This window comes from Rattus norvegicus, chromosome 11 (assembly GCF_036323735.1).
Source record: "Rattus norvegicus strain BN/NHsdMcwi chromosome 11, GRCr8, whole genome shotgun sequence".
Lineage (NCBI taxonomy): Eukaryota > Metazoa > Chordata > Mammalia > Rodentia > Muridae > Rattus > Rattus norvegicus.
This window is the reverse complement of record NC_086029.1, coordinates 79,380,595-79,395,296: the sequence shown is the minus strand read 5'-3', so window position 1 is coordinate 79,395,296 and position 14,702 is coordinate 79,380,595. Positions and strand designations below refer to the sequence as shown.

The 14,702-nt window shown below is 48.9% G+C and overlaps 1 protein-coding gene and 1 long non-coding RNA gene across 6 annotated transcripts in view; one reads left to right on the top strand and one right to left on the bottom strand.

Moving 5' to 3' along the window:
• Positions 1-14,702, top strand: part of Mylk (myosin light chain kinase) — a 247,208-nt gene that overhangs the window by 140,154 nt on the left and 92,352 nt on the right. For all 5 annotated transcript variants that reach the window (NM_001105874.2, XM_006248434.5, XM_039088119.2 and 2 more), the window contains 3 exons: positions 10,896-11,033; positions 12,756-12,953; positions 13,574-13,823. In NM_001105874.2, coding sequence (NP_001099344.2) covers positions 10,896-11,033; positions 12,756-12,953; positions 13,574-13,823 — 586 coding nt within the window. The remainder of the gene's footprint in view (positions 1-10,895; positions 11,034-12,755; positions 12,954-13,573; positions 13,824-14,702) is intronic.
• LOC134481010 (uncharacterized) lies at positions 4,243-7,345 on the bottom strand. Its single transcript, XR_010056153.1, has 2 exons — positions 4,953-7,345; positions 4,243-4,716 (listed from the first exon to the last, which is right to left on the bottom strand). It is a non-coding gene; the product is annotated as an uncharacterized LOC134481010 (long non-coding RNA).

Genomic DNA, 14,702 nt, shown 5'->3' with positions numbered 1-14,702 from the left:
GCTGGGGCCCTCGGGGGACTATGGTATGGATTTCCAGGGAAGCACAGAAGTTCACAGCCTGGTCTTGCAGGCCTAGGGCAGCAGCTTTTCCCTTTTCCCAGAGGCTAGCCAGCCTGTAGTGGGCAGGAAAGTACAATGGGCTGGGCCACTTTACCCAGTCTTGTATCGACAGCTTCCTCTGATAATCAACAACGAATCCCGTGTCTGCCTTCAATTAGAGACTCAGCTAACAGTCTCTCCCTCTCCCTCTCTCTCCCTCTCCCTCTCTCTCCCTCTCCCTCTCTCTCTTGCTCCCCCCCCCTCTCTCTCTGTGTATGTATAGGGGGAGGTCTTCAGATGAAGGATGGGGAACTCTGGGGTGTTCTCCTGACTCCAGAGGGTTGGGAAGGCTGGGGAGGGCTGCATGATTGCCTATCTAAATATGTCTTAAAGCAAAAGGAGAAAAGCTGCAGTGTAACTCCATCAGGACCCCTGGATCTGCTGTCAGCAGCCCAGTGAGTGAGTGCCCTCCTGGGTGGGGGATATGCTGTCCTGTCCAAGTCAGACTGAGGCGCAGAACCATAAATGGAAAACAAGACAGATAGAACCACACTGGAGCCCGATGCAGCCTTCCCTGCACAGAGCTGGCAGAGGAAGCCTGGCACAGTGACATTTCTAGCATCCTGCCCCAGATGCCTTAGAGGTTCCAGACCGAATCTCCTACCAGCGTTAGCTTTGCAGTTACTCTGACTGTCTTAGCAGCTGCGTTGGCTTTGGGCCCCTGGGAGTTGTTAAGGGGACTTCTTCCCTCCTGCCTCAGTTGCTGCTCCATCCTGCCCTAAAGCTACCCAGGCCTGGTTCTGTCGCTCACAGTGCAAAGTGTGAATACAAAGCCAGCTGCCTGACCTGAATTCCAGTCACCACCTCCTATTCCTGCCACCTGGGTGTCAACTCTCCAGGCACCACCTTCCTCTGTGACCTGGGAGCATTGGCACAATGGGGATTAAATAGACAGGCCGTGCCTTGTCCGCAGACCCCGGGATGTTCCACATGTGCCGTGACGATGAGTGTCCAAACTTTGATCAAGAATGTCCCAGGAAGTGCTTTTATGAAAGAATCAACCTACTGAGGTATTATCTATCTGCTAGGTAAAGAACAGGGAGGATTGGAAGTTCAAGGTCAGCCTGGGCTGCACAGCTCCAAATCAGAAACAGATTGAGACCAACTTTAGGCCACAGGCTCCCGTGCTGCACCTCAAGGCTCTGACCGCAAGGTGTCGCAGTGCAGCAATACATTGCCCTCTACTTGCCATTCTTTCCAGCGAGGAACTGATTCTGCAGCCACGGTGCAATCCACCCCCCACCCTACCCCAACCCCCCAGCTCTTTCTGAGACTTAGGGAAGACACGGGGACTCTTTCTTGTCCCCTTAGCCTTTGGTCAAGGTTTCACAGGCGTTCAGAGCTCTGGCCTCTAGTTCTTGATGTCACTTTCTCCCAGAAGCCTTCCTTACTCACCTCAGAATAAGCCTGTTAACACCCTGCGCCTCTTGTTGCCCTGACTTACCAAAATCTTTGCGAAGGACCTGCATTCATCTGGTCTGGGGACACTGTAAGGCACGAGTCAGACAAAGGCCCCACTCTTGCCCTCTGATGGAGATGGAGGCAGCAGTCAAGACCCAGCTTGACGTCACAGGCCGATGCATGCTCTTAGGGAAATGAAGAGATCTGAAGATGCCCTTCAAGGCTTATCTGCCATCCTCACACCCCTGTGCTGGATGTTGTTCTAGGCAGGCAGCAGGCAGCAGGCAGCAGGCAGCAGGCAGCAGGCAGCAGGCAGCAGGCAGCAGGCAGCAGGCAGCACAGCAAGTACTTAAGCCCTGGGGTGGGAGCAACACCAGCCGACTCAAGATGCCCACTGACTGGAGCCAGGTGAACAGACTGGCAGAGCATTGCCGGAGGAGTCATGTCCTGCAGGCCCTCAAGGTTTAAGGACTACTGCTGATTGCTTGTTTAAACATCTACGGTCTTCCTGTTGGCCTCCCGATATTGTATTTAGCACAGGGCCTGTCCTGGAAGCCCCTGGGAGCAGGCGAGCAGTGACTGAGAGAGCAGTGAGGTCGATAAGCCTTCCCCACATGCAGGGAGGTATTACCTCAACTTCCCCAGTCATCAAAGATCTCAGTGCTCTAGTGCGTTTCTAAGAGACCTGCAAATCAGCTCTCAACAGCCCTCATCAAAGGTGCCTGCTTCCCCATTATTAACCAAGCCACATAGTCTTCCCTCCCCATCCAGAATGGATGAATCCAGGTTCCTGCAGTGTCCTGGAAGATCCAGAAACAGTTAATAGCTCTCTGTATTATCAAGTCTGAGTCCTGGGCAGGGGACTTCCTTAGGCTAGGATATTTTCAAATTACACCACACACATGCCTACACACATACTCAGCTATACACACGCAGGTACACACACACACACACCCTCACACCTATACACCTACATACACACAGACATACCTACACACCCTCACACCTATACACACCTACACACACACACACCACACAGGCACACCTACACACATACACACCACACAGGCACACCTACACACACACACACACACACACAGAGGCATACCCACACACATACACACACACACCACACAGGCACACCTATACACATACACACACACACACAGGTACACCTACACACACACACACACACAGGCACACCAACATACACACACACACACACACACACACACAGTATCTATGCCAAGGCTAAATTCTTAAGCAACAAGATGAATTATTAATCTGCTAATTGTACCTATTTTGACATAGTTTCTCCACTAATGGTTTGTTTGTTTAACTAAAGGCATGCTGAGCCTGCAAGGGGTACATAAGGACATAAAATGTGGGTTAGGTAAAAAGAAATCAGATGTGGAAATATATTTTATGAGGACATTTGCTAGAGGGTTTGTTTGAAGAAGAGTCCCTAGTGAAGAAAACAGGTCCCTCAAAGGCAACCAGGTTCTTGACTCTGAACACCTAGGCATGTGGCCTCTCCTATCCTCCTCCGCTCATCCCAACTGTGTACATGTAATGTGGACCTTATATCATCTGTCTGCTGGCGTAAGTCATGGACCCTGCCCTCTGTCCGCCGAGCATACTGGCTGTCTTTCTGACCCTCATATTGGCTAAAGAGAGACTCCTTGAAGGAGGAGAGGCAGCATTGTCTGTGGCCTGCTTTTTAAAGCTATCCTGAGAACCTTGGTCCGCCCGAGCATCTGCTCACAGCCTTTGAAACTTAAGCAGTGAGTTAAGGGGTGTCCGTGTACCCCCAGCTTGTCATTTTCTCCAGGCTGGGGCCTTCACACTGCATGGAGGCTTGCAGGCCAGGATGTGTGCTTCTGGTACAGAGCTCCGAGCTGGCGCTTCGCTTTACTAATTGGACAATTATAGAGGCTCATAACTGTCGAGTTTTACAGCCCTCTGTAGACCATAGGCCCCCATTTCCTGGCTTGCAGACCTTGACCAAAAGTACCATCCAGAATGAAAGCCTTGTGTTCCCAGTGGCAAAATGTGCCCCAGTTAGGACAGCACAAACAGCAGTGCAGTTTCCAGGCCTCATGGGCAAACAACTCTGGAGTTGGCTGTTGTGCCCGCCTGTTTAGTGTGGTTACAACTTCTAAGCCCTTAAGAAGGCTGGGGTTGTAGTGGCCCTGCCTCTCGTTTAGCAGCCCATCATTACTGGTCAGATCGTTTTGGAGACGCCATGCATCTTGAACACATCTCTTCCCACTTGCTTCTTTGGTTCTGAGAAGTCAGCAGGGGAAGAAAGGCCAAAAATGCCATCAAAGCAGTCCTTGAGCTGACTGACTTTCCAAGAAGGCTCTGTCGGATTAGGACGCAGACTTCTGTTGAAAGGGAATTCAGATACCTCCCCAGGGATTTACAGCGTGCCAAGCGCCCTGGAAATGGGAAGGGGCTGGGCTGCCTTCCTGCAAGGCCAAGAAACCAAGCCCTGGAGTGTGGGAGAGGAGGCACTGGTCCCTGATGCAGCCACCACACACACTGCGATCTGAGCGCCAAGTAAAAGAAGGGGGGAGATTGGCTATAGATGCCCCTCTGTTGGTGACTTTTTTGAATTTCCACTGAATAACGGGGTTGAGAGGGAATCCAGTTCGCTATTGGAATGGCATTTTGCATTGTGGTAGCTAAGGAAAATGGTTCATGTTCAAGGACTAAAGAGATTCTTCAGTAGATTCAAGATGAAGCCAGGCATGTTCATTGAACACACTTTCAGATCCATAAACTCAGGGCATTGGAGAGCAGCAGGCTGGCCAGCATACGTTGTCCAGGGGTGGGGATGGGGGTGATGATGTTTGTAAGAAATTCAGAATCGTGTTATTTTGCCTACTAAACTCATAGAAGGTTGTGGAAAGATAGTAGAGGGAGAAAGAAGGAAATTTGTTAGAGTAAACCAAGAGACAATGCAGCCAGGACCAGCCTCCTGGACGAAGGCTGTGGAAGGCTCTTCCTCCCAGGTCCAGGAGGAGCTGAGGGCTTTTCTGGCTTATGTTTAGGGAGCAGCTGGTACTGCTTATTGTTCTGGACCAGGTGGGCATACGACACAACGAGCTACTTCAACCCGTGGGCACTGAATTTTCTCCAAAGTTTTTCAGAATGTTGCGTTTGTTCTTGAGCTGAAGTCACGCTGTTGGTTGGGGTTTTCGAGGGGGAGTTCTGAAAGGAAAAACACAATTGTGTAGACAGACAGGGTGGCTTGCTGCAGTGCCACAACTTTCAACCGTATGGCATCATTTTCACATGCTTCTGAGCTATCTTATCAGCCACTCATCCTTGATCATAGTTCATGTCTTCTCAAGGATGGGCTGAACCTGTCCCTTCTCTTAGTAGAACAGTGGCACTCAGTTCAATGTGGGACATGGGAACCAAAACCTAGAGCAAGATAAATTCACCTTGGACGGTTAGTCTTAGACTAGTGAGTACTTCCAGACTCCAGAATGCCGGCCTCTCCTCTCCCAGGCTTGCTCTCAGCAGGATCAGGAAGCACAGTGGTGGGAAAAGCCGGGTATATTTAGTCTAGCCCCTCTGGAGCTGGATACAGGGTATCCACCCCTGGCCCCAGTAATCACTCCCTTGGAGTCTGTGTACTGTGGGAGGCCAGTGCCCTGATTTCCAGATGAAGAAAGCTGGAGATCTCTCACCCCTGAGGCTGGCTTCCTATTATGACCTCAAAGCAAGACATTCCCAGAGTAAAGGACCTCTGAGCTAACAGGCAGTCCTGGGCATGGGCATGGGCATGGGCACAGTATTTGGGTAGTGTCTTAGTTAGGGTTTTACTGCTGTGAACAGACACTATGACCTAGGCAAGTTTTATAAGGAACAACATTTAATTGGGGCTGACTTACAGGTTCAGAGGTTCAGTCCATTATCATGAAGGTGGGAACACGGCAGCACCCAGGCAGGCATGGTGCAGGAGGAGCTGAGAGTTCTACATCTTCATCTGAAGGCTGCTAGCAGAATACTGGTTTCCAGGGAGCTAGGATGAGGGTCTTAAAGCCCACACCCACAGTGACACACCTGCTCCAACAAGGCCACACCTACCCCAACTGGACCACACCTACTCCAACAGAGCCACACCTTCTAATCATTCCACTCCCTAGGCCAAGCTTATACAAACCATAACAGGTAGTATTTGGATGACCTGCCCTGTTCTTAGGTCCCCAGAGAGAAAGCAAGAAACCTGGTCCAGTCCTTTGTATTCTCATGCCTCTTGGCTACTGCAGCCCTGGGACATCAGAAAGGCCACCTTCCTCCCTTAAATGGGAGTGTGCTTGCCCTAAGTCTTGCCAAGAACTCTTCCAGCTTTACCTCCATGGCTGCTGTTGATTGACTCCACTCAATCAAAACAACCAGTGGGATTCAAGAAAGCAAACTGTTTATACATAATGACTGGTATTACATATCGGTGTAGGCTCTTTTGAGACAGGCCTTGAACTCATTGTGTAGCTGAGGCAAATGAATCTGAATTCCTGATCCTCCTGCCTCTCTCTCTAGACTGTTGGCCTTCATGCACTATTATACCCAGCTTTATGAGCTTTATGTGGTTCTGGGTGTTGAACTTGGCTTAAGTCATGCACTCTACCAACCAAGCCACACCCCCAGCCCACAGCTGTTTTGACATAGTTTCTTTGAGTCATCTAAGAGTCCTGCAGTGGGATCACAGTACACCCTATACTCATCTATTTGTGTTTTAGTCGTTGGTAATAATGAACATTCACAGTCCCCCTTTTGCCTGACTGGGCTCCACTCTGCTTTTTGTCAGCAGTCAAAAATCTGTTTTATGAGTGAGCTGCAATGTGCTGTTGTCTGTGGCACTGCCCCACAGCTTGCTGTGGTCAGCAATGGAGAGTGCTGATTCCCTTTGGAGAGGCATCTGTGGTGTGCCCTGCCTTGCCCTCAGGAGGCCTGGGCAAGTGCTAAGTACAGTAGGCAGTGGTTTGGGACTGGGGATCCAGGAAACTAGTCCAGGCTCCTTTTCTCAGGGTGTGTAAAGGAAGCCATTTGCTGGGAAGCCAAGGCCCTCCCTGTTGTCTTAGTCCCAATGCAGCCCATGTTCATTGGAAGGTTGGCCATTTTCTCACCCCATGAAGAAGTTGGGCTTATTGACTGCTGTTCACTGCCCTGAATTCAGATCCTGCCTGATTTACCCCGCACCTGCTGGAGGGATTCAAAACAAACAGGAGTGACAACCTGCAGGCTGGAGAGCAAATTAATTCCCAACATTCCATTCTTCTTTCCGTGGTCCCTGTAGGACTAAAGGAAAGAAAGAGCGGTAGCTACTCTGCATCCTAAGCCTGGGCTGGTTCTTCCGATTCCTCTCTTGGGGAGGTTCAGCAAAGTTCCATTGATTTACTTTGAGATCTGCCCCATGGTATCTCTAAGCATGACATCACAGAACTCGCTTTGGGCCTCTTACAAACAAGCAAGCATACAAGTCAAGCATAATTGTCATGGAGGGCTCAGGATCCACGGCTTCTTAGGATGCTGATAGGTCCCCTGTGTGACTCTAGGCAGGCCAGAGTCAGCCAGTCCTCAGGAGACGACTACAAATGCCATTGGTAATGAGTGTGGACAATGTCTTAGGGAGGTTCAACTCGGAATTTTCAACTTTATATTGTTGTGAATATATAAGCATCTGGTGGAAACCCGCCTCAAATTTTAAATTTTGAATTCAAGCATTTCCTGAACTGGCAGTGTGAGCAATGGTAAGGAGTGAAGAGACCCAGTCAGTATTGTGACCCCAAGATGTCAGCAATGTGACCAAACAGCCAGTCCCCTACAGTGAGCTCTGTCTCTGGGCTGGGAAGACTCTGTAGGGCTGTTCACCAAATGCATTTTCAGCTTCTGATCCTTTGCTGCTTATAGTAGGTTTACAGGGAAGCACGGAAGCTCGGCAGCACTGTGGTTGCACATATTGGTTTCACATTCTGTCTTCAAAACTCCCTGAAGCCCTGAGACAACCCGAGAGACAGGCGAGGGCGTACAACTTCAGGTAGAGGCAGAGACCTATTTATGATCCAGATCTGGCTCCAAGCCTCAGGTTTCTGCCTGTCCTGGCTAGTTTGTTGTTGTTTTCTCGTTTTTTATCCAGTTGTCACAACTTAGAGTCCTCCAGAGAGGAGGTAACCTCAATTGAGAAAATACCTCCATAAAAATCAACCTGTAGACGATTGGTGTCTAGAGAGCCCAGCCCACTGTGGGTGGTGCTGCCCCTAGTCAAGTGATCCTGGATGGAATAAGAAAGCACACGCTAAACCAGCCATAAGAACAAACCAGGAAGCAGCGTTTCTCCGTGGCCTCTGTTTCAGTTCCTGCTTTGAGTTCCTGTCCTGACTTTCCATAGAGGTGGAGTGAGACCTGAGAGTTATACACTGGGGGAAAAAACTCAAAGTTTCCTTCCTAATTTGGTTTTGGTGCATGGCGTTTTATCACAGCAGTAGAAACCTAAGACATGTCTCTTGTCCAGATCCAAGACACAGACACTCAGGCTTTAGATCCAACAAGCTGCCATGTTGGGGTACAGCTCTCGCCCTTAGTCCCCCATCCCTCTTAGCTCCCAGGGCAGGTTGGGTGGTGTAAACAGATCTCTAGACTCCATCAGCCGGGATCCAGAGTCTGAGGCTTTCCCAGAGCCCCGGGTGAGAGAGCAGGCAAGGGAAGAACTGAGAGAGAATGACCCAGCCTAGAAGAGCAGACAGCCACCAGCAGAAAGGTGAGCACATTGGGATTTGAATGCTCCTGTGGTATCCAGAAGTTCTCATCCATCTGTCTGGAGCTCCATGGCTTGGGCTGTGAGGCAGAGATTCAGGAACAGAGAGTCCTCTGCAGAGGGAAAACATTTTGTCTTCCAGCCCTCTCAGTCTGTGCACAACAGAAAATCCCTCAACCCTCCAGAGGCAGCCAGCTTTCTTGACCACAGCTGCCTAGGCTACATGAGGTAGATAGATCTGTGTTTCCAGTACAGGCTCCCTAAGTCCACTCTCACAGCCTCCTGCCAATACTCCACCGGCAGTTGCACTCCATCGAAAGACAATCCCCAAAATATGGGCAAGGACCAAGAACGCAACCTGGTGGGCAGAGGTGGGGCAGGGCAGTCCTGTCTAAGTTCCTCTTGCGCCTGCTCCTTATTCTCCCTGCTGCGGCCACTCTGGCAAAGCTTTATTCTGACCTTTATTCAACTCTCTGAGCCTTATCCCTCCATGGTCCCAGAGGCTGGGCTGGGAGAGCTTTGCTTTCTGTAGCCACAAGTAAAAATTAGCATGTTGTGAGTTCAACCTTAACCTGGTAGAGAAGACAGACATCCTGGAAACTAGCCCCAAAGTCCTATAGTTTGAAAGAAAGCTGGGAATTTGCTTCCGTTTGGAGGTGGAGACCCCAAATACTAGAGTCCTCCCTTGAAACTTTGCTTTTTAAATTAGAGACATTCCATTGTATTAGTCTGGGTTCTGTTGTAACAAAATACCCATAGGCAGATACTTTGTAAAGAGGTTTATCTTAATTCCTAGCTCTAGAAGTCACAAAGATCTCTGCAGAGGTCTTCACAAAAGCTTCATGCTCTGTCCTGTCATGGCTAAGGAGCACTAGAAGTCTGTACATGTGATAGCATGTGCTAAAAACCACCAGTACAGGTACCAGGCTCACATTAGAACTCCCCATTCTCACATGAACTAATCCAGGTCTGTGAGACTTAATTCACTCTAGAGAGAACTAATCCAGTACCCAAAGAACTTTACCAGTTTCTTGAGAAAGACTTTGATCCCTTCATAGGGGTGGTGTCTCCATGACCTAATCACCCGTTGGAGGACCCATTTCTAGTTCCTCCATATGGAGAGTGAAATTTCATTGTGACTCCCAGGGATCAAGTAAAACATTTGCCTATCTCAGACTTTGATTTGATACCAAGTACTACAAACAATCAAAAAGCAACAACTTGTTGTGGTTCACCCTGCCTTTTAGTTCAAGCTGTAGCACCTGCTCTACTCATCCTACTCCCTTGAGTACCAGAAAATAACAACAGCAAAAAGCTACAGGAGAGGTTCGACTCCTGGAGACTGGTTGAAGCCAGCTTGGGGGAGGATGGCGAGACTACAGAAAAGCCCTTCTGTGAAAAGCTATCTCCTCAGAGGAGGTGGACCAGGCTTGTACCCAGAGAGCTGTCCTGGTCTTCACCTTTTCTTTCCTAGCACGCTACCTTTGTCCCTCTCCCAGATTTTACTGATGTCTTATGAAGGTACAGTAACCTTGCATGTATTTTAGGAGTTTCACTTAAATGGGTTTTGGAAGACATGTTAATATCCGTGAAACATTTACCCTGACCTAAGAAGTGAACATTTCTGTTTCTCTTAGGCATTCCTTAGTGCTCTTCTCTAATCTGTCTCCCACCCCCTGCTGCAGCCACCCACTGATATGCTTTCTCTCTAGTTGTGTGTGTGTGTGTGTGTGTGTGTGTGTGTGTGTGTGTGTGTGTGTGTGTGTGTAAAGAGGGAGAGAGAGAGACAGAGAGAGGCCGTAGGATGAACCCAGTGCTTTACACACAGGCGAGACACTTGCTCCATCACTGAGCCACATCCCACCCTAGAGTTTGACTTTGGTTAGTTGAGACATGACCTTACCCTAAGCTGGCCTCCGACCCACCCTTCTCTGCCTCCTCGGTGTAGCAATTATAGGTGTGTGTTGCCATACCCAGCTTCAGTTTATTTTTCAAACCGAGGAGGAGGAAGAGGAGGAAGTGGGCTTCATAGGTTGGTAGTAGCACATGTATTTCTGTATGAGATTCCGGATTTGATACCCAGCACCAAGAAGAAGGGGGTAAGAAGGGATAGGAAGGAGAAGAAAGAAGAAGGAAGAGAACTAGTCAGCTGCTTACTCTAAGTGCTGCGTGCATATATCACATCTGGCAAGATTAAGAAGAAACTGAGCATTGCTTGTTTCAGGGGAGACAGTGCCTGGGAGCCAGGTTGGGAGGGAGACTTTACACAGACCCTTCAGTATCTTTTGGATTTTGTACTTCATGGGTGTACCCCTTCTTTCTAAAGAGTAAAAAGAATTTAAAAGGAAAAAGTCTTCATGAAGGTGTCCAGTGTGAGCTTCCTCACTGAGGTCCTTCTGAGGAACCACAATTTATTTGCACAGGACTCTGTGGTACTTCAGTTTAGTCTCTGCTGTCAGACCTGACCATTGTCATGTGTGGCAGTGACACGGGACCTACCTTGTTACGGGTGATGTCCAAGAGCCTGTCAGCATGCGTCAGACCTGAGCTTCAGCACAGCTATGGCGTCTAGTGTGTTTGTAGCGTGCCTGAGTGTTTCCCTCCTGTTTTTATTTCTACCACACAGAAAAGAAAGGCGAAGGAGAGAGGGCGCACCGTCTGCCCCCAGCTCCCAGCAAGCTCTTCGCTCCCATCTTCCTGCAGGGTCTCTCTGACCTCAAAGTCATGGATGGAAGCCAGGTCACTATGACAGTCCAGGTGTCAGGTCTGTTCCCATAGCTCTCTCCTTGGGGTGTATAAGACAGTGATCATGTGGCAATGAGTGTTGCTCCTAGATGCCCAGAAAACCACCATGGATCCATCGGCAAGGGATACAAGTCTCTTGGCTTCTCTCTTCTGCTGTCTGGGTAGCATTTTGTAGATTCAGGGTTATATGGTCCAGGGGAAGAAGATATTTAAGGTTAATGTGGCCAGTTCCAATTGAATGTTTGGGGATTTTGTTTGTTTTGTTTTTGTTTCTGTTTTGTTTTGTAGTTTGGTTAGTTTGGTTTGGTTTTGGTTTTGATTTATTAATTAATTAATTTATTTATTTTGGATTTTAAGGAGTTTCAACTCTCTTTTTTTTTAATTAGTGCATATTCGCTGTGGAAACCCATGGGTTTCACAATTACATTTTATACAAAAGCATTATGTACTTTAACCATATTTAGTCATTGCCTTTCCTGGCCTCCCACCAGCCCCCTTTCATTTCCACAATAGGGTCTCTTCCAGTTTTGAGTCATATGAGGAACAAAACAGGGGTGTCCAGTCTTTCCTCCTCTTAATCTACACAGTGATTGAAATCCTAGCCATAGCGATAAGACAAGAGAAAGAAAGAGAAAAGTTGCGGGTGGGAAATGAGGAAGTCAAATCATTCAATTTGCAGACAATGTACGCCTATACTTAAAAGACCGTAAAGATTTTCTGGAATGTTAAATGGTGCAGAATGATATTTATTTATTTATTTATTTATTTATTTATTTATTTATTTATTTATTTATTTATTTTGTGAGGACCTCTCAAGTCTCAGAAGCTGTCTGAGTTGCTCTAGTGAGACCTTAAGGTAAAAAGGAGATGATCAAAGATCCTTCTAGAACAGAAAAAGAAATATGGCTAGCACCTAGACCAAGCTCGCCTGGCCCTTGCTGGGCATAGCATGAGAAGCTCACAAAGTCCCAGCTCCACACTCAGGACAGAGTAGACAAGAGCACCTTTGCGTGTATCTCTGGTTCTTGGTTCCTAGCAGAGCCCCAGGGTGTCTTCTTCCCTCTAGACATAATAAATATGAGGACCCAAGGATTTGTCCTTCAGAGGATGAAGGCAGAGCTTCACAGAGACGTCCAACTGGAAGAGATAAGAGGCACTCTGCGCATGGCCTCCAGGCATGTGGAGTCTGACCCATCTGACAAATGGCCATCGGCTCACTCTCATGTCTCTTCAGGGGCCTCATCCCTCTGGACGCAGAGCCTCGTGGTCGGCTTTCAAACCTAAAGAAGCCCTCACGTGGTCGTTGATCTGTACTTCTAACACATTCCAGAAGCATAGGCTGGCTCTGCCACATACTGAGAACCAAGCTTAGAAGTCCTCTGCAAGCTGAGGTCCTGGGACCACATTTGTGTGGCAGCCCAGAGCTTACAGAGCTCTTTCCAGTGACAGGGAGCCGCCGGGGTGTCAGCATTTCCTGCAGGTGGAGTCTCTATGTGAGGCAGGGCAGGGCAGGGAACAGCTTCAGGGGTACATTTCTCTGTGTGCTATATGCCGTTCTGAGGGCAGCTAGCAAAGATTAGATTGACTCAATTATTCCTCCATACAGCCCTCTAAGGCAGGACGTGTGAGGAAACAGAAGCAGAGACTTTGTTAGCCAAGTATTAGCATATTAGGTGCACAGTTGCTTCCTGGCTAGGGACGTCCCTCTCTGACAACCTCCTGTTGCTACTCTTGTGTTCAGGAAACCCACCTCCAGAAGTCATATGGCTTCACGACGGGAACGAGATCCAGGAGTCAGAGGACTTCCACTTCGAGCAGAAAGGTGGCTGGCACAGCCTATGTATCCAGGAAGTGTTCCCGGAGGACACGGGCACATACACCTGTGAGGCCTGGAACAGCGCTGGGGAGGTCCGCACCCAGGCCATACTCACCGTGCAAGGTGAAGCTGAGATGTTTTGAGGGGGTGGGGGTGCAACTTCTGCCAAAGCCATTTAGAGATGAGGGAAACACAACAGACTGCTCCAGTCCCATTGCAACCTCAGAGAAAGATCACTGTCCATCCGAAGCGCTCGCATTGCTGGGCTTCCTTCCCCGCTCTCGGACATTCCAGCACTCGTTGGGCTGCTGCTAAGCTAGATGGAGTGCTGCAGGGAGTCCGTAGCAGACTTAATCTGGCATTAATGGTTTGGGATATGAACCGAGGTTTCTGAGCTTCCTACAGAAACCTCCTTTCCAAGAGGAAAGGTGACTAAGCACGTGCAGGAAGTAACAGTTCTCATTGGTCATATCCAATGCGGGTCCTGAGTATCAGCCTAGAACTCGGTATTGTACTCGGGCTTATACAAATTCATATTAGTACTCCCCTCTGATAATATAACCAAGGCAGATGTGCAAGAAACACGTACCGTGTCCACATTCCCATTTCCAAGCAACTTCTAGACCGCTCGTTCTCTGGTGGCACACTGTCTTCCAACACTTGCCATCGCAAAGAATAGAGGGGATGCCCAGCCCCATGCTGAAAGGGCCTCTCTCTCTCTTTTCCCCATTGCCTACTTCCAGAGCCCCATGATGGCACCCAGCCCTGGTTCATCAGCAAGCCTCGTTCGGTGACAGCCTCCCTGGGCCAGAGTGTCCTCATCTCCTGCGCCATAGCTGGAGACCCCTTTCCCACTGTGCACTGGCTCCGAGATGGCAAAGCCCTCTCCAGGGACCATGGCCACTTTGAGCTGCTCCAGAATGAGGACGTGTTCACCCTGGTTCTAAAGAACGTGCAGCCCTGGCATGCCGGCCAGTATGAGATCCTGCTCAAGTGAGTATGTGTATCCTGCCAGCCGATCTCACCCCCTCCCCCTTCCCCAGACTCCTCACTCTTGAGCTGGGAGTGGGAAGCCAGGGCAAACGGCAGGTGAAGCAGGTTTAGTGAGTTTGTATCTCTGTAGCCCCAAGGCTGGCAGCTTTATTTGGTGATGGCCTTCCTGCTGGCAGAGCCCCAGGGTGGCACAGGGGCATCATGTGGCGAGAGACAGAGAACATACATGTGAGCTTTCTCTGTCTCGTCTTTACACCCGCTAGTATTCGGGATTCCAACTGCTCAATTATCTAGTGTTAGATTCCCCTCCCCCAGGACCCACTTCTAAATATGGTAGGGTTTAGTTCCCACCTTCTCGATACCTCACAATAGATATTAAATTTCCATATGTGGACCTCAGGGGCACATAGTTCCAGGCCAGCAGTTAAGAATTGGATGCATCTTAGAGATAGTTTGAACCCCTCAGTGCCTTTTACTACCCATTTTTGGAATCGTTCGCCATCGTTCTATATGCAGTTTGGTCAGAAATGAGCCTCCCAGTAAAACCTTTATTCAAGAAGTAAAGAATCAAGAGTCCATCCTTTGGTAAAACGTGTACCAATGAATTTCATTTATTATTATTAATTACTAATTATTATTGTTATATATTATGGCCATGGGGGATGGGCTGGGCTGGAGCCATGGCTCAGTGGTTAAGAGTACATACCATTCCTGCCCAGGACCCAAGTTCTGTTTCCAGCACCCACACTGGACAGCAGCTCTTGTTCCAGTGGACCTGATGTCCTCTTCTGCCCTCTGTAGACACCAGTACTTACTACATATACCCACACAGAGATGTAAGCCCGTACACATAATTAAAAGTAGGTGCAGGGTGTTGCA